We start from the raw sequence: 18,710 nt of genomic DNA, 5'->3' as shown, positions 1-18,710 counted from the left end.
AGAGTCAGACTAAGAGAGATATCAAAATTATATATATATATATATATATATATATATATATATATATATGTTATATTAATTATATTAATATTTTTGTATAAAATGAAAAAAAAAGAAACAATAATTAAGAAAATAGAAAAAAGGCAACTACAGTGATTTAAATATCTTAAACTTTCTCTTTCTGTCTCTTTCTCTCTCTTTCTTTTCTCTCTGAGTGATTTGAATATCTATACCCGAGAGAACAAATGTCTATAGAAAATATTTCGATGGACTTTATAGGAAGGAATAAGTATGACAAATGATAGTAATCTTTATGATTTTAACACAAAGGAATACAATAAATCATAATAATCCAAGAACTCGAAGAAATATATTGGATAGAAATGCATAGTGATTGGAAATAAGTAGAAATTAAAAGAGTGTGCATACAATCTATTTATTAATAATACGTGGATCGTTTGATAAGTTTGGTAAATTTTCGTGAAATTGCGACACAATCCATTTGGTGACGCCTCATTAGCCTACTTTTCCGAAGGTATTAAAAAATTGGAAATTTGATGGACTAAGTGTATAGACCTGGAGACTATATTAAGAAATTACATAAATTTTTTCAAAAATAACATGTTTTATTTTTTACCAAACTTATCAAACGATCCTCGTAATATTATTTTGTAATTATATTAAATTTTATAACTTACTACATTATGTTATATAAAATATTAAGTTTAAAAATATTATGCTAGTATGAAAATTATAATAAAAATATATAAATGTTGGCTATATTAGAATGGAACATGAATTCTTTATATTTTATATAAAGGAAGAGACATTTAAAATATTTTGCAACATCTATATTTTTCGAATTTTAATTATAAAAACTTCAGAAGAATTAGTGATTAATTTAACAAATTCTATACATGTATTAATAATTAAATTTTTAAATAATTAAAAAAATAATAAAATGATAATTAATAAAGATCAATGATCAGTTTACTGCTAATTAAGAAGATTTATAGAAATACAGCTAAAAATGTTTTTATCCCACAGCAGGCATTTTATGTTTCGTAAATAAAAATATATAAATATGACAATAAATATATAGAAAAATATTTATTTCATCTTTGAATTCATCAATCATTACATTGAAAGATTACAGTATCTTTCGTGATTGAATAATTTATTTACTATTAATTTATATACATAAGTCTATTATTTATATACAGCACCTTGCTAAACAGCACTGGTATTTCGTGCAAATATAGCACAGAACAAAACCAGAAATTGTGCATATTATATGTTATTCTCTGAAAACATTCGTGGACATTAGCTTTGTAGTTCATGTTCACGTTTTTGATGTTCACAGAAAATTCATGTGCGACGTGTTTATCGTCATTTAAATAGAGGCATTTAATTAGTTTTTCGTTAATACTTCAAACTACAGATGTCACTACTTGAGGCTTGAGGTTTTATTCGTTTGCAATATCTGAGATCAATGCATAATATGTCAAGGTATGTTTTTGGCGCTATATTTATATGAATATTTCACAGACCGACATCATAGATTGAAGTAGTAACGACTGAAAAACTTCTTCGTAAGTATTTCATACGCAAACCTTTTTTATGCACGTGACAAATTGCGTCATGAGAATTTTATGATTGTTGGTTAGGAATAGAAGCGGTGTTTTTCGAAAATGGATATAATCTTGTCTCGTGGACTGAGGTATAGCTTCGAATCAGGCAATATTTCGTTTTTAACGAAATATCTCCCACTGTCCACATGTTACACGTGTCATGTCAATACAACACGTTGGAAGTCAACATTTCCTGGTAAGCTCAGTTGTTGTCGAACGTCAACGAGTGCATTAATTTTTAATTTCATTTTACAGAAAGGCATCATCGTTGCAGGACTGTGTCATGTAATTCTTTAGGCCTCGTAAATAGTGTACTCGCGTATCAAAAATCATTGAGGCAAGACGTGAATAAAAATAGTTTGGCTTTAGTATATTATTCGGATGGTAAGCAAAGTTCCAAGGATGACTGCCAAAAATCTCAGGCGGAACAGAAAGTATCAGTATTTCAAAAAATGAAACAAATGACCAAAGATTATTGGCATATATTAATCCCTGTTCACATAATTACTTCTATAGGATGGGTAGCTATATTCTACATTGCTATTAGGAAGTATGTATAAATACAATTGATATACATATATATATATATATATATATATATATATATATATATGTCCTTGGACTTTGATAGCTAATTATATGTGAGATTTTTCTTGTATATTTCTAGCGGTGTGGATATAGCACAGATGTTGGAATACATGAATTTTAGTGAAAAATATGTAGATTTAGTACGTAATTCTAGTGCGGGTAATTGGGCTATTACTTATGCACTTTATAAGATATTTACTCCACTGAGATACACTGTTACTGTTGGTAGGTGTTTATAGTTTGAGTATTTTGTTATATAGACATTCTTGTTTATATATGTGCTTTATTTTAAATATTAATATTAAAACATAGGAGGAACAACAATGGCCATTAGACATCTCAATAAATTAGGCTACGGAAAAGCACCATCATTCTTTAAACGTCAATCAGCAGAGGTGAGTAATGTACCCGAAGTGCAATGTCATCTGCTGAGAGTGAAAAAATAAACTATATATTTAACATATAATCACCTCTGTGTCTATATTTGAAATATCCGTCTTGTCTGTTTTCTTTTTACACGCACACGTGGTGCAGCCTGCGCGCAAGATTATGAGTAGGTTACCGATTAAATTCAAATATATTGTGCTGATCTCTGTTGCTTTTGTCCTGTGCGAAGTATTCTTGTCGCGTGATTAATATATTATAGATGTCGTTTTTCTATTAAAGATGGGAGATTTCTCTCCGTAATTGTTTTTAATCGTGTTGTAGCCAGTACAGTCAAACAAATGTGCAGCAGAACACAAGACAAAATTCAAGGCAGAGTGTAAAACGGACCGACATACGGAACCGCCAAAACCATAAATATTTTATCCGCACTATGTCGGATTTACGAATTTGGTCGGGCAATAGCTTGGGAATTAATTATCGCGCGCGATATCGATATGTACTTCTTATAAATATGTAATTGTGTCACGATAAATTATTTCCTGTATGTTAAGTTGTTTCTTAATAATTTATCCAATCTATTTTTTACTCCATGTGCAATAATAACCATTGTTCACGTATAACAAAGTTTTAATTATATCAAGAAATATGACAATATCTTATAAGAATATTTAGCGATAATCTCACGAAAAAGATATTATAATACATCTTTTATATAGAAGGAAAAAGCTTTTTTAAGAAACAATTTTGATTATACTTTAAATAAAAGCAAACATTTTCATAAAAAATATATTAGATTTTTTGAATGCAACTATGTGCGTGTCACCCTGAAGGAAATAAATACATTTTTAGTAGTTTGTCTTTATTGAAGGATTGATTCATTTATACATATTGTGTATGTGATTTAAATAAGATTACATTTTTATCTACAATTCGCGCGAACTTAATTATTTAATTACTACTAAATAACACTTCTATATTACACTTAATTTATTATTAAGTGTAACACGAAATAATTACTTTTATTAATCTTGAAGAGTAACGATAGTTATTTGGCAGCTCGAGTTGTGCGTCTTTCACTATTACATAATATTGTCGCTTATTGATGTAGCACGCCTACATATTTTTCATAATTATTTTCTAGCTTCCATTGTTTATCGCGAAAATATTAAAAACGCATTATAACCGAAGTTTATAGTACATCCTTGTCATATAGCGATCAACTTTACACGAGTCTTCGCAGTGAGATGATATATTTATCCTAATAAATATTAATGAATATTTTATGAAGTACGTATTGAAACTTGATCTAAGAAAATTCGCAGAAAAATCTTCCCAGTCCATCATAAATTCGCATTATGATATGATAAAACATGATAAATATATACATGTGCTCTAAAAAGTATGGAATTGTTGTTTAACAGATAATTATTATGCTATTATATCACAGTTGCCTGCGCAACTCATTCATCCTAATGAGACTATTGTGTTTGCAGCAAACACTCTGACTAAATAAATAAGATTGCATATATTAAATATACCACTTATCTAGACTATCGGTCCTTTTTTGAATTAAAAAGAAATGTTCTTGTACTCGCATATACGTTACATAACTATTCATCAATTAAAATGATCCCAAAAGGCAGTGTAATGATTTCGGTTTTTTTCAAATCTCCAGTCTTAGAGTTATATTAAAATGACATTTCGTCTAAAAATCGAAATAATTAAAATTGCACAAGTTTTCGATATTCTAAAAATACATTTAGCATGCGACACATTGCAATTATTATTTTTCTACTATATATTATTGAGATGTATTAATGTATTGATTCGATAATTTGCATTTTGAGAGATAGCAAACATTATTAGCATATAGTATAATAGATGAGAAATGACAACTATTATATTGAAAATCTTTTGTAAAATGTAAATTTCTGCCTACATGAATGCATCATTCGCAAAGTCTGACTCGTATATACCTTGATTAAATTTCGCGCGCGCAATCGTAAGTGTTCTATTCTATTACACGATGTATATTTTATTTGATTGATTTTCACAGACTTCATTATCGGATGATCGTTATGTGCGCAGTTCGGAAAACTTCGACAGAAGCTCAAGCACCGATCTAATTTAGCCCATAAATTGATAACTAGCCGACACCGGTTGTGGTGCCCTCGGTTGCGTGTGCGATATGCGTTGGATGTGACACGCACGACACATGAGCCTGCCATCGAGTGGGTAGCACCGTTTATCCGGCTCGTCGGTCAACTGCATACCACAATCCTCGCAAACATAACAATCCACGTGGAAGTCTTTGTCCATGGAAACTACCCTGACAGTTTCCTCGGTTCCCTAAACAAACACAGAAAAGAATATAATTTATTTGACTGTAATTAATATTGGTAAAACTGAGGTATGTCGATGCGTCAACATTTTTTTCTCGTAAATACAATAGTGGAATATATGTATCAGAATTTTATATTCATTCTAATTATCGTTAGAACACAATAATCTAATTATCGTTAGAACACAATAATCTAATTAAATGATTTGATATTGCTAAGAGATAAGAATTTCCTCTTACATTTTGATGATATAATAAGTGAGTTAATTTTGAGCGCGCATACCTCGACTGGCGTGATTCCTTTTCCACAAGACGCGCACTTAGGCGCGAACATTCTATGATAATCATTTACGCAGTAGATCTTATTGTCGACGTCGACCGTGAAGGGAACGCCATCAAGACATTCATTGCAAACGCAACACCTGAAGCAACCCGGATGATATGACTTGCCCATAGCTTGCAATATCTGTGGAAAACAAAAGACAACGTTATTGAATTTACAATGAGGTTCTTATACATGATAACGATTGAGTCTCGTCGCTTACCATTTCCATAATGAGATGACCACAAATCGCACATTTCTCGGCCGTCTGTTGGAAACCAGAATACTGCGAATACACAATGATTTTTAGCTAAATGAACGATTATTTCGATCATTGGCATTTGAATCGACTCACATACCAGGTAATCCTCCTCGCAATAAACCCTCCCGTGAACGTTGTAGAAAGCTTTGCCGCGTAGCGCCCTTCCGCAGGAACAGCATATGAAGCAATTGGTATGATAGAGATTGCCCATTGCTTGACAAGCTTGTCCGGCGCCGGTCACTTTCTCACCGCATGTGTGACAGATACCTATCATCAAAAGATATTTCATGTGAAATTTTCATGCGTCATTATGCTACATCGTGCGAAATAATTCAACGATTAATTCTTCCGTTTTAACATACAATACGTATCTAACATATGTATCTTCATAGATAATAAACTACAAATTTGTAAATTAAAAATTGTTAATTCATATTGAAATAGCGATAACGCAGACTAATTAGACTAACATTTTCATTTAAAATATAAATTCCATTATAGAATCAGCATATTATTTTATGGAATTGGAAGCTCATTCGTCGCGCGGGACACAAGAGTTCAAGAACTCGAGGTTTATCGAAGGGTTAAAAATACACGCGTCGACAGATGCAAGAATGCACATTTACCAGGGGTCGATCGCTGTCAAAAACTACTCGAATTATTCCGGAGGAACGTGAACAAATAAACTCACATCTTTCAATGGGCAATCGCGATCCTGCCATCCCTTAACGGATGCTCTTCCTATAATTCGCATGCACCACGTTGATAGTTTCAATTTCGCAATTTGATTTTGCTAGACTAGTTCTAGCCGAACTAGAATACGACCAACGAGTCAGACTGGTCTATCTATAACGAGATTACTAGTTGCACGTATAGGACATATGCAACGGAGAACGCTGTCCGTCTGCAAGTACGAGTGCGACCAGGGCGACATTTACGTTCGCCTAAACGCCTGCCACTTCTCGACTGACATTACTTCACTCGACCGAGGTTCCTGTCCGCTCGGTTCCTTATTGCGCGTTAGGCTGCGTCCACATTGATTTTCCAAGAGTAAGTCGTATGTTATTCTTTTTCGCTTTTCTTTACATCATTTGTCATTTCAGAAAATAGCGAGACAAAGCATCTCTTTAAATATAAATATTAAATGTTTGAAGGAGCACAAGAAGATACAATGAAAAGCAGACGAAAAATCGCATAGATGTACACTAAATCGATTCATCATAGAATATTCTTGTCATGACGCAGTTAACGTGATTAAGTATTAGAAGAGAAAGAACAAAATGAAAGACAATTTAATTTTCTCATTTAAGTATAATCCTGCAAGTTGCATAATTGTCGAGTCTATCTCTTTATTATCGTCCTCGACACGAGGAAGCCAGGAAAATGATTATGTCAGTAACATCATCGCGTCTATTGGCTTAGTATGAGCGTTACTTTAATGCTTTTAAAGAGTCGTGTGTGACTGAAGAGAGGAAGAGAGAGGAGCGGCCTATTCGTTTATATATACACCTATGCATACGCGTGCATAGCGTATATTCGTCCCTTTACATAGGAGAGATACGAAGAGATACGTGGGTGGAAGCTAACGTGGCGCGTGAGAGTGAATGCCAACGAAGTGTCGCGCTAAAAAGTACCCGAAACTCGACTTCGTTTTTCGAAACCGGTCTAACGCGGACTCGTTACCGTGGGAATTGGCACGAAAGTGTCACGTGTGCCCGCGCTCTTTTTATCGTTTCCCAGAAATATCTAAAATTATGGATTCGCTCGTGTTGATTATCGTGTCGTGCGAACCTGCGTACGATGATGACGTTCCGCTAATCTCTTTTTTGTCACCACAGGATACATGAGAAACATAAAAACGAAATAAAAATAGAGATAACGCCGAGGAATGAAAAATAGTCCAGTCCAAATGACTCTTGCGTCAGGATCATTCGTTATCGCTCAGAAATATGGAACACCAAGTGCACCGATAAGCCTTTTCAAAGTGAAGCACGAGCAATCTTTTCTTACCAAAGTACTCTCCTTCCTCTTCCTGTTTTTCCATTTCCTCTTCGAGTTGCCTCGTCAATTCCTCTATCTTTCTCTCCGCCTCCGTTGGTCCCTGAAAAATAATTTACATATAGAAAACATATTAATCAATAACGAGTACAAACAGTATCAAATGTTTTCAAGACTATTATTTTATATGTTATTTAATTAATATTACAAAAATTGATATTGTAAAAATTTAATTAATATTGAAAATTTTTACATTTAATTAATATTGAAAAAAATTAATATTGTAAAAAACAGCGACTACTATTACTTTTCTTATTCAGATTTATAAAGTAATAATATGTTTACACGAGAACTTCTTAAACATTTAAAATAATGTTTCATGCAAATATTGCGAAATGTTTTTACGCATTTGTTAATTTCCTGACAATAGATGGACAGAAAGGAAAAAACAAAGATAAAAAATAGTAACAAAGATAAAAAAAATGAGAGAGATAAAAAGTGTGTTAAAGTAACATGCAGAAATACGAATGTCTCATGAATAAAATATCATTCGGCAAATGCAAGTTGCTTGTCAGCGGCAAACAATTTACTGACTATGATTCACTGAATGCGAGGAAAGAATTCTTCGGACGGAATAGTAAGTGGTTATCAAAATTTGGTGGAGATTGAGTGGCAATGAAGAAAGGCACAAGCAAGAAAAATATTTGTAAATCGTTCGAAATGCGCATTAATCTTATCGTTACATAGGTCAAGTATGATGTAAAACGGGCGATTAATGAGATTATCGCTGGTACAACACAAAAAAAGCATGCATACAATTTATTCATAATTTTCGAGAAATGACTTTAAACAGTTAACATTGACGAGTATCAATAATTTATGTAAATCAGTTGCATTGTTTGCGATGAGAATGTAATTCAAGCGGGATAAGATTACGCTTCGGTGAATTTGAGACGCGTCAGCGCATTGTTTATCCCGCTTGTACGAATTTTATATATAGTCTTTATGGCATTCAGCCAAGATACAGCTTCACGTACATTATGGTCAATGCGTTTCCTTAACCCACTTAACGCGATGAATTAATTACGTTATTTTTTATTATTTTCTTAGCACGTAATAGCAAATGAGAATGCGATATAAGTATAAAAAGTAGGAGATGAGAAAAGCATGTACTGGATTTTCGAGATAAGGTTTCTAGGAGATGTAAAATTTTTAATAAAAACATAAAATTTTTCAATAGAAATTTTACATACAATATCGACAGACTTACCGAAGGTCTAGAAATAACATTGTAGGGAAGCAATCCCTTCCCAGATGCAGGTTTGATCGGCGGACTAACGGATTTTCTCTCTTCTGCCTCCGAATTGGAAGGTCTTTGTAGTACAGGTACACCGGCATTCAAAAGTACGGGCCCTGCAACTCCGCTGGTAACGCCAGGGGGGAGACTAGTGATCCTAGGACCAGTGTTGATGTCAGTTTCACCGGCTGTAGTCAAAGCACTAGTGACAGGAGCTTGCACTTGTCCACGCATAGGACTTCCAATGGAACTGTTGAATGAAGGATGCAATCCATGTCTAGGTGAATTGATATTCTGTGAAGTAATATCTGATGACATTTGACCATGTGTTGGACTTGTTTTTGGAGATTCTCTTATGACATTGTTATTAGCAATAATGGCCCTAGTAGGATCACGATTCGGAGAATATAAAGGTGAATTCTTTGTAGCTGGCAGGTCCGATACATCTGAGACATAATTCCTATCATTTTGTTGCAGCGTACCTAATCTCAAGTGTTCCGTGGAGCGATTTGAAGAGTAAACAGGGGAATTTCTAGCAGGAAAATCTGGTCGATTTTCTTGATGATGATAGTTCCTTTCATTTTGAGGCATTGTACGATTTGGAGAGTAACATGGAGAATTATGACACGCTGTCTGTTCCCCTGGGCGAATTCCATACACTGGAGAATTTCTGGCCTGCGAGTCCCCCGTGAAATTTGCATTTGCAGTTCTCGAAGAAGGATCAACATATTGCTTATAATTCTGTGGATTGTCCTGTCGAAATTGAGAAGATTGGCCACTATCAATTTGATTTGTGGCACGAAATCCTTGTTGTCCACTTATAGTACTTTCCAATAAACCACGATAATGATGTGGTTCTGGTGGTAAACGTATCGGAGGAGATTCACTGTGGTATGGTAAACCAGATCTAGGAGATTGTTGTTGCTGTTGATCAGAGCTGTAACTAAAGTTTCTATTTGGTTGTTGCAGTTCAGATGGAGGTACATAAGCGCTTCTTCCAGTTTGATGGTCTGAGGATGCAGAGGATGAGCTCTGTAAGTACCTAGAAGTAGATGAATCTATTGACCGCTGTAAACTTGAAGCATCATAACTTTGACCGCGTATACTTCCACTCCTTTGTTGATTATATGATAAATTTTGAGTCATCCCGCGTTGATTCTGAGATTGACCTACCTTTCCAGTCATAACAACATAATCACCGCCATTTATATTTGCTGGATGATAATAATTTGGCGGAACCTGGGGTCCTGGTTTATTTTGTAAATTCTCAGAGAAATGTACTTCCTGTATATTTTCATATACTGGTGGTGCTTCATATGGCGGTAATTCTTTCGCTGGCGATGTACTTTGATAACGATTGCCAGTTGGCACTTGTGGTTGAGCTTTTCTATAATTTCCTTCATAGGTATCACCAACCAAGGAAGCTCTAGGGCTACTTTTTGGACTTTTCCGCGACTCTATTGGATGATAATAAGGAGGATGCGGCTGACTTTGCTGCGGATAATAATCAATATTTTCATAAACAGGAGCTTGTTGATGACTTCCACGAGTTTGATTCTGTTGCTGCTGCTGTTGTAGCGCGTTAATTTGTTCCACTGGCTTGGGAGTAGCAAATCGTGAAGCAGCTATTATATTTTCACGCTCGTATTTATAATCGGTGGTGGCTGCCTGTCTAGAAATGTCCGAGGAATTGCCTTCGATGAAGCTCTCGATAGCACCGACCGGTCTACCAGACGCTCTGGCGTCGTTTCTATTGATCGCGTTCCTGGATACAGGTACCTGGGCCTCGGGCCTGGAACCCGAGACCCTGGTCGCACTCGTCGCCCCACCGGTGTCAGCGGAATCATCCTCGAGATGCAGGTAACCTAACTTTTGCACGTACGAAGTGTCCGCCGAATTGCACATTGGCAGCGATTCTTGTTGGCACGTCGATCACACTGATCAGAATGTCGTCCAATTCCTCGCGTGCCCTCCAATTTCCAGACTCAAGATACCGTCGAGTTTGACTCGGAGCGACCTGACATCGTATACGTCAAACTGGTGTCCTCGAACTCGCTCCTTCTTCCTCCTTGTCTTCCTTCTCCGTTCCTCCCTTTAAACGTGCGCGTCTCGTAATCTTCTCACGGGATAGCACTGACTCAACGCGAGATACGTATCGCGGTATACCCTTTTTTCCTCCTGCGATTTCGGGGACTACGCCCCTCGACCAAGGCGCCTCGGACTCTACTTCTCGGGTGCCGACCGGCGCAGACCTCGGGGTTCGAAGCTCCTCTCGTTGCAGCACCGAAAAATCACCACCTGCGAAAATTTATGCGACGACGCACACGCACGCAGCACGCACGAACGGGTCAGCGAACGGTGCATCGTCTTCTGTCAAAATAGGGATCTACAGTATTATTATTCTGGCGGTAAGTCTGTCTTCGCGGCGCTAGAAGCGAGTTCATTCAGCAAAACGTCACTATCTGTCAATGGCAGATGTCTGTAGTAATCAATGGAGACTACCCATATGATAATCAGTGAATGGAGTAGTACGTAACATGTGACAGTTGCCAGTGACTAGTGGTGTCATCAGTGGACGAAAGCTACAGTAGCTTGGTCCGTTGTCGCTTGGTCGATTGTACAGAATATCGCGGATACCGACTAGACATTTTGCGTCCGGATTCGGCGAAGAAAGAATCTGTCCTCGGATATTTTTAAATTAATCGAGGTGAATATAATTATTATATTTCTTTCATCGATGTCTGTAGCATTTTTTGGATATTTTATTCTTAAATTTTAGCAGTAATATATGTATATGCGTATGTACGTTTCGTATATGACTGCATATCTTATGTGTAAAATATTTTATATTATATGAAAAAGTATTTTTTTTTAACAGTTGATAATATTTTAAAACAGGAAAAATATAGGCATTTTATCGGTATTTTTATTATCTCGAGTGATGCTTTATTATAATTTTTATTATTTGAACGTGTATGCATTATATGATAGTGATGAATTATATGATAGTTTTTTCTAACAAGTAGATCAAGTTGTTTTTACTCCGAAAGTGTCGGGCGCAGGTAAGAGATTAGGCTATTTTTTTCGACGCAACGATATCAGATAGACGAAATGCAAATGATGATAGTTTGAAACAGGTTTCTTAAACCTTGCCTAAGGTCGAAATGAGCCGGCGAAGAGACGGTATCTGGTACCTCGCGTGTCTTCGTGCAGTTCCAACTACTGTGCACGGAATAATAATGCGATGTAATTCCATGACGTTCTATGTATTGTATTTCACACTCATTGTCAGTTTAATACAAGATTGCCTTGGCAAGAAAAGACAGTTTAAAAAAATGTTTCACCGAGTAAATTAAAAAAAAATGCTTTAATGAATATCATTTTCAATTAATTAATATGATACACAAGCAACGCTGTGAGTTCTGCTACATATTTTGCAAATGATTTATATCACAAATGTATCTTATATTTTAATCTCGGGAAGATTAATTTTATCTCATCCCTCTCATAAATCTGCTTTCATTAAATTTAATTAGCTTTCGCGCATGACCTATAAAGATCGCGATTTCCAATGCAATGGGATTCGAGATTCAGGATAATCAGGGGTTTGTATGCAATAGCGCGGCTCATCTCATGATGAATTCTGAGAAATGGGTCGGCGATGAAATTAATTGCGTCTAATGTATGTGTATATTTTATTCTTTATCTTCTTCTTTTCTTTACATTAAACTGTAACATTTTCAGATGAATGGATTACTTGTATCGCTCGCAATTCATTTATATTAATCGAATATGATCTACTACAGCTCGTCGATTTCTCAAACTAGTTGCAGAGAACATCGAGAATCGAATATTCTCTTTCTCTTTTGATAAATAGATAGCTAATAGATCCATGTAACTTGTACATAAATTAATGCGTATAGTTCATTGTATTTATTACATTCTTTTATCTGTGCATAAATCATAATAGTACATATGTCGTTGCAGACTGTCATCCAATCGTGCCAAACTAGCGGCGAGAATTAACAATCGCAGTGGTGATTAAAAAATCTCGTCTACATCTGACCCGATCCGACGACGTCGCCGGTGTTACTTGTAATCGCGTCTCACTGTCGTCCTACGCAGAAAAGGAATCAACTTTTCATCCATCGCAGATCGCAGCTGTTCGCCGTGCGGCGCGATAAGCGTGGGTGTCGTGACCTCGCTCAACGAAAACCTTATATTTCCGAAAGGTGAGTAAAAAACACGGGCCTCAAGCCCTCTCATACCACCCACGAGACAGTCGGAACCCACGTTTCGCCAGGCACCTGCCTGCCTGGGCGACTAGCCGACTACGTTGGCCAATACCGGTTGATCGATCGATCGATATCGATGACGCAATTCCGCGTATTCAGAATTCGATTCCTGATTAATTCGCGAATCTCGTAGAGGCATCTATCGCTATCCATATGCTCCCTTCCTTTGTGTTGTGTCTACGGACAAATAAGTATATCTGCGAATTATATAAAATATACTAATGCTCTTGATTTTAATAATAGAATTTTAATATCGATCGATCGATAAAATATTGTGATATTCATCATATTATTTTAATAATGTGATATTCATTATTTTAATTTTATTATTGAAAATTTTGAGAATTGTAGACAGATATCGTGAATTATAAATGATGTCCGCTAGATATCCTAATTTTTGGAGACGGAGACACATATTGCGTGTATGCAAATGCACTGCAAGACGTATTGCGTCTCGAACGGAAGTTCAGTGACCAACACGCACATCACGGCAGCGCATTCTTGTCGCGCGAAGCCTTGTATGTATGACACAAGATCTGATATACGTGTCACGTCGATGTGACAATAAATGAGACGGACACGCGTTGTATCGCGCGCAGATATAATGATTTAGGGAGGAAATACATCTTCATTCATACTCCGAACGTATATGGGATCGTCATTGTAGACACACAAGTGAAACAAATCGTATATTTCCAATTGCAAACACATACACGTATATGTAATATATCATATATAGAAATATTTGCTTTTATGTATGACATTTATCTCTGAATATATGTAGATATTTTTTATGTACATACATATATAATGTATGTCGTATGCACGTGCATATATTTGTTGAATTCCATTTGTGCGTTTACGCGTCAGACAAGTCACGGTGTCTATACAACGTTACTACTTGTTTTTTTTGATGCTGACTAAGCAAGAAGATCTCTATCATAGAAGGATATAAAGTTGGTATCATGATGCAAGGATTACTTAATTTGCATAATTATGTGAAAGATCAATGTTACTTGAAATTGAACTGATTAGTGTCATTTCTCGATATCTTGCAATTACGAAAGATAAAAGTATACATACATAAATATTTTCAATGGTAAATTAATGAGAATATCAAGAGTATTTTAATATAGCTAAAAACCTAAAAACAATTATGAATGTTTAATGAAAAATTGCGATAGAAAGGAAAGAAAAAGATATCAAAATGCAAATATTTCTTAATTTACTATTGAATTATAATTTTTTAATTAATTCCATTATTTGCCATTGAATCTCGTAATTATTGTAATAAATCGCGAGCATACAAATTATGCAAAACAATATTATGAAATTGTTTGGACAAAAAACAGAATGTAATGAAAAATAAAAGCCTGTGAAAGACTGCAATCTTAAAACAAATTATGAAATAAATGTTTATCAGCTATACGAAAAGTGCGCGATTTTTATTGGTAGGTCTTCCGCATCTGATAATCCATTTCCTCACTTGCAACGACGTTACATTCCACCGTCACTACTTTTTGTGCTGTCGAATCGAATTCCTGTACCTTGCAGGTTGTCCCGAGCAACGGAAGTGTCTGCGTATCAATAGTATATACATATACATATAATGTATGTACGTATAATGTATAATGTGCATGTGCACACGTTTACTTTCTGCACTCATGAATATCTATATTGGTGTTGTTTGACACATGTATGTCGATATATGTATAATCTAACCGTATCTTGGTTACCACCTTGACAAGAATTTGGCCCGAAAACCGGTTTACGTTCGTGAAACGCATTCCTCTTAGCGATCTCTTACGGGCTTCCGGTCTAGATTTTTTAATTTAATGAATGCAATCGACATTAACGTAAGGTAATTAACTTCGAAAGTTACTTCAAAGATTCGATAATTGGGAGACAATACTGAGTTTCTTTTGATTGCGACAATAAAAAACAAAATTCATCATATACTTGTGAAGATGTATGAGAGGAAAGAAATGGTAAAATTGAATTTAATGGATATAATGATTGATAATGTGGCGAAATCCGCGTTTCCCTCCGGTTAGAAAAACGCTTAGTATGACAAGCCATATTTAGAATAGTTTTCTTGTAGAATGAATTGAAGGAAGAAGAAGGAAGAAAATTGAAATGGGAAATAGCTCAAAGATAATAGAAATCAATTATTAAAGTGATTAATTCCAATTCAACAAATTATTGATTAAAGTTAAATTATTTAATTCGTAATTTATGTATGCGTTATTACATAATTTTCTCAGTCACATGAAATATTTCTCCGCTTATCAAGGATTTATGCAAGCGGAAGGATATGCGCTTGATCTTTTGACCAAGTCAATCAAGTGGCTTTAAATGTAAAAAGGTGTGAACATATTTGAATGTGAGCGGTGAAATGTGCGACATGTTATTCATATTGCGAATAATGCGCAAAATAGTTTAGTTTTATGAGGAAACAGATGTAGCAATGTGTAAAAAGCAAAGTTTATGTATCCTGATCCTTTATAAATTTTTATTGATAAATCTCTCGCTGCAAGTACCTGAAGAAATAATTCTGAGGTACATCCAGTATCCGCGATCACGCTGTTCCCATCCATCCCCAGAAGGACAATAGACTCTCTTGACAAAGAGAGAAGGCCGCTTTCCTTTCTCAGAGTTTCTGTACGAACTAGAACCACGACCGGCTTGCTGGCTTTCGATCGCCGCGGTCTTGAAATCAAGAGCAATTCGGAGCAAAATATATAAAGAACAAGAAAAATAAAACGAGTGTTATCATCGATTTCTGTACCATAGAAAAATAATACTTTTGGAATACTATTTTAGATATTATTATATTTTGGATAAATTTTATAAAAAGTTATAATTTAATTTAATGATTAAATATTGTAGACGAATTTATAAAATCCGATATCTTGAAAATTCATTCCTTTCGAGTCGTTCGATTGTCATTTAAAATTAACAAACAACCCGGATGACATAAAGAATAACAGAATCGGGAATTGTTTGAGAACGCGGAAAATAAAGAGAACATAACTTCGCGCTTCCAGAAAGACGCTGCTATATGCTACGAAGACTTAATTCGGTTCTCTCACGCGACTCAGGAAGGCCGTTATACGCGAAGGACGCTTCCCACGTTATATCGTGTGGCAGATGTGCGGTACCGTCTGCTTATTTCGTACGGGCGTGTGCATCGTACAAATACGGTCAAAATAGTACCGTACAAATATAAGCGAATCTTAATTTCATCAGCGAGAATGAATTGTTTCGCGTATGTGTGCTAAATTTTCTAGAGATATTACACGAGATTGTTAACACATTAAGAAAATTAATTAAGTATTAGGAATTTTTTATAATCCCGTTCTTCAAACACGGTAACCGTTAAAGAGTTCCGTGATGCAAGATAATTATAATATTATCAATTTTCATCTGACTTACTTTTGACTATTATGATAAAAATTAGTTATTAAAAATCGGAATTTATTGGCGAGCGATATCGATAAGTTTTGCATAATTATTCATGATGTTACAGCGACAAAATTGTTGAAAATGAAATCACACAAATTGTAAGATTGGAAGAATGTCGGGGAATGAGAATCGATGAGACCAGTCTCGGTTCGTTGAGGTCACACGAGACAGTCACGCACCACCAACTCTACGGTATGAGTGTCGAAACACTCTTGGAAAGTCTGATATCTGTCGACGACAGATTTGAGTTTTTGGATACAACATAAAAGAAAAGTGAATATAACAATGTCATGAAATTAAATATAATTTTAGCATATTAAACTTATATAGAAAAGAGAAAGTTTTTCTATTTAGTATTTAAGAAATTAAAAATTAAGAAATATATTATCTGTAATAATTTCTTAACAATAGATGTGTGTGTGTGTGTGTGTGTGTGTGTGTGTGTGTGTGTGTGTGTGTGTGTGTGAAATATAAAGAAGCAGTCGCATATTTATTCTAATAATGTATATCTTATATCTAGGTGCATTTCTAATAAGCAGTCAAAAGTGGTCTCACGGCGCTCTGCTTTCTCTTATCACGTATATATCATTACTAGGTAACAGGAGCATTTAATGTCTTTTGGTCGTTTTGCTGAAATATAAATCATAGGTCGCGTACGAAAGAAAATGCGTTAGAAAACTCACGTTCTGTCCAACGGAAATATTAACTTTAGAAATGCACACAGGTGCGATATTTTCAGAATGCCAAGCAAATACTTTCGCCGGTACTGTGTAATTGTACTATGATGAAAACTTGATCGTAACGTGGTATCCTGAAATTAAACGGCAGCAATTAATACATTTTCGCGAAAAATGCGGAAAACATATTTCAGAACCGCTTTAACAGTCTAGAAATATCGATGCTCGATATCGATCGTTTATTATATTAGTTATGTCATGATTACATGTTGTTACTCTGAAATAAATATTGAGTAATTACTCGCTCTCAAATGACGTAATAAGTAAAAATATATATTATCTTTCTTTTTAATATTAAGAAAATATTAAAAATATTTAAAAATATTAAGAAAATATTAAAAATATTAAAAATATTTTCTTAATATTAAAAAGAAAGATAATATAAATAGCTACAAATTATTACAAACTGTCAGACTTTCCATGAATTTATGAAAGAAGATCAATCATTTTGTAAAGAAAGATAAAAGTGGTAGCAATATTAGAAAGAAGAAAATCATTCTATAAAGAAAGATAAAAGTATCAGCAATATTAAAAGATACAATTTTAGAGATGTTAGAAACAACAAAATTGTGATAAATTAATATTTATCAAACATAATAATGAAATATAATTCCTGATCAATTTTGCAAAAATATTTTAGATAATACTATCAAAAAAACAATAAAAAAATAAAGAATGAATAAACAATTGATAATACAATAAAATAGAACACAGTAAAGTCGCAAAATATAAAAATATTATATTATTTAAATATATTTGGCTCAATAGAACATTTTAAAATTTGATATAACTGTTTGTAGATAAAAAAAATTTATTTAGATTTTCCTGTTTTCTTCCTCCCCTTCTTTCTTCCATCGGAAGGGACTGAATTAGTTCATTTACAGGAGATATCAAACGGAACTTGTTTTACGAGAACGAATCATCCAAGTGACTTTACACGCGATCAAGGCTTTAATCGAGGCCAATCTGAAAAATGTTTGATTCATCCCGAGAAAACAAGAATTTCCTGTACTTCCAACTTGTTGCACGGAATTGCTCAATTTCAAACGTAAGATGTCAATGATGATTAAAGCTTTCCGGGAAGTTAGATGATAATAATATCTGCAAGTGAACATTATTACATTAAAAGTTAATTGTTATATGAATGTTGAAGTTTTGATTTTCGAAATATCTATCTACTATTTAATTAGAGTTATTACTTCTGTATGTGATTAATCTAGATATAACTGCAACTGATTCCCACGATTATGTAGATACACAGTTTTAAATTGTGAAATACGAGATAAAAATCTTTCGATTATTTTGCGTTACTATCATAGAGACAAGCAAATTGCGGAAATGAAACATGTCGATGATTAGATAATTTATGTGCACTTATATACAGACA

At 34.5% G+C, this 18,710-nt stretch overlaps 2 protein-coding genes and 2 long non-coding RNA genes across 10 annotated transcripts; 3 read left to right on the top strand and 1 right to left on the bottom strand.

The window, feature by feature from the left end:
* Nucleotides 1-1,442: 1,442 nt before the first annotated feature.
* Nucleotides 1,443-4,838, top strand: LOC105255585 (protein FAM210A). Of its 5 annotated transcripts, XM_011264929.3 has the most exons (7): nucleotides 1,452-1,592; nucleotides 1,668-1,827; nucleotides 1,887-2,181; nucleotides 2,299-2,444; nucleotides 2,532-2,614; nucleotides 2,754-2,772; nucleotides 2,928-3,132. In XM_011264929.3, the coding sequence occupies exons 2-7, from the start codon at nucleotides 1,692-1,694 to the stop codon at nucleotides 2,984-2,986; spliced, it is 738 nt and encodes a 245-aa protein (XP_011263231.1). In that variant the 5' UTR covers nucleotides 1,452-1,592; nucleotides 1,668-1,691; the 3' UTR covers nucleotides 2,987-3,132. The 5 variants fall into 5 exon arrangements, with proteins under 5 accessions (XP_025268625.1, XP_011263231.1, XP_011263232.1 ...); XM_025412840.1 differs by having other exon boundaries at nucleotides 1,443-1,509; nucleotides 2,754-3,098; XM_011264930.3 differs by lacking the exons at nucleotides 2,754-2,772; nucleotides 2,928-3,132 and adding an exon at nucleotides 4,663-4,838.
* LOC105255583 (LIM domain-containing protein jub) lies at nucleotides 3,447-10,826 on the bottom strand. Its single transcript, XM_011264926.3, has 6 exons — nucleotides 8,800-10,826; nucleotides 7,542-7,632; nucleotides 5,629-5,798; nucleotides 5,493-5,555; nucleotides 5,231-5,413; nucleotides 3,447-4,955 (listed from the first exon to the last, which is right to left on the bottom strand). The coding sequence occupies exons 1-6, from the start codon at nucleotides 10,729-10,731 to the stop codon at nucleotides 4,734-4,736; spliced, it is 2,661 nt and encodes an 886-aa protein (XP_011263228.1). The 5' UTR covers nucleotides 10,732-10,826; the 3' UTR covers nucleotides 3,447-4,733.
* LOC105255582 lies at nucleotides 6,283-9,430 on the top strand. 2 transcript variants are annotated; one of them, XR_003123436.1, is made up of 3 exons: nucleotides 6,283-6,581; nucleotides 8,901-9,239; nucleotides 9,304-9,430. It is a non-coding gene; the product is annotated as an uncharacterized LOC105255582 (long non-coding RNA). The 2 variants fall into 2 exon arrangements; XR_003123435.1 differs by lacking the exon at nucleotides 6,283-6,581 and adding an exon at nucleotides 7,885-8,166.
* LOC105255581 lies at nucleotides 10,518-14,211 on the top strand. 2 transcript variants are annotated; one of them, XR_889535.3, is made up of 4 exons: nucleotides 10,518-10,686; nucleotides 10,810-11,234; nucleotides 12,814-13,058; nucleotides 13,507-14,211. It is a non-coding gene; the product is annotated as an uncharacterized LOC105255581 (long non-coding RNA). The 2 variants fall into 2 exon arrangements; XR_003123434.1 differs by having other exon boundaries at nucleotides 10,810-11,533.
* The last annotated feature ends 4,499 nt before the right edge of the window (nucleotides 14,212-18,710 follow it).

Source organism: Camponotus floridanus, unplaced genomic scaffold, assembly GCF_003227725.1.
Source record: "Camponotus floridanus strain SB8 unplaced genomic scaffold, Cflo_v7.5 scaffold11, whole genome shotgun sequence".
In the NCBI taxonomy this organism is placed as follows: domain Eukaryota; kingdom Metazoa; phylum Arthropoda; class Insecta; order Hymenoptera; family Formicidae; genus Camponotus; species Camponotus floridanus.
The sequence above is the reverse complement of the archived record's forward strand: the minus strand, read 5'-3'. Positions and strand labels throughout refer to the sequence as shown.

Excerpts from the sequence above, each read along its gene's own strand:
- LOC105255585 (XM_025412840.1), top strand. The coding sequence starts at position 1,692 with ATGGATATAATCTTGTCTCGTGGACTGAGGTATAGCTTCGAATCAGGC. Across the intron at positions 1,828-1,886 it reads TTGGAAGTCAACATTTCCTG|AAAGGCATCATCGTTGCAGG; the intron begins GTAAGCTCAGTT and ends TTCATTTTACAG. Across the intron at positions 2,445-2,531 it reads GAGATACACTGTTACTGTTG|GAGGAACAACAATGGCCATT; the intron begins GTAGGTGTTTAT and ends ATTAAAACATAG.
- LOC105255583 (XM_011264926.3), bottom strand. The coding sequence starts at position 10,731 with ATGTGCAATTCGGCGGACACTTCGTACGTGCAAAAGTTAGGTTACCTG. Across the intron at positions 5,556-5,628 it reads ATTGCGAGGAGGATTACCTG|TATTCTGGTTTCCAACAGAC; the intron begins GTATGTGAGTCG and ends GTGTATTCGCAG. Across the intron at positions 5,414-5,492 it reads GTCATCTCATTATGGAAATG|ATATTGCAAGCTATGGGCAA; the intron begins GTAAGCGACGAG and ends TGTTTTCCACAG.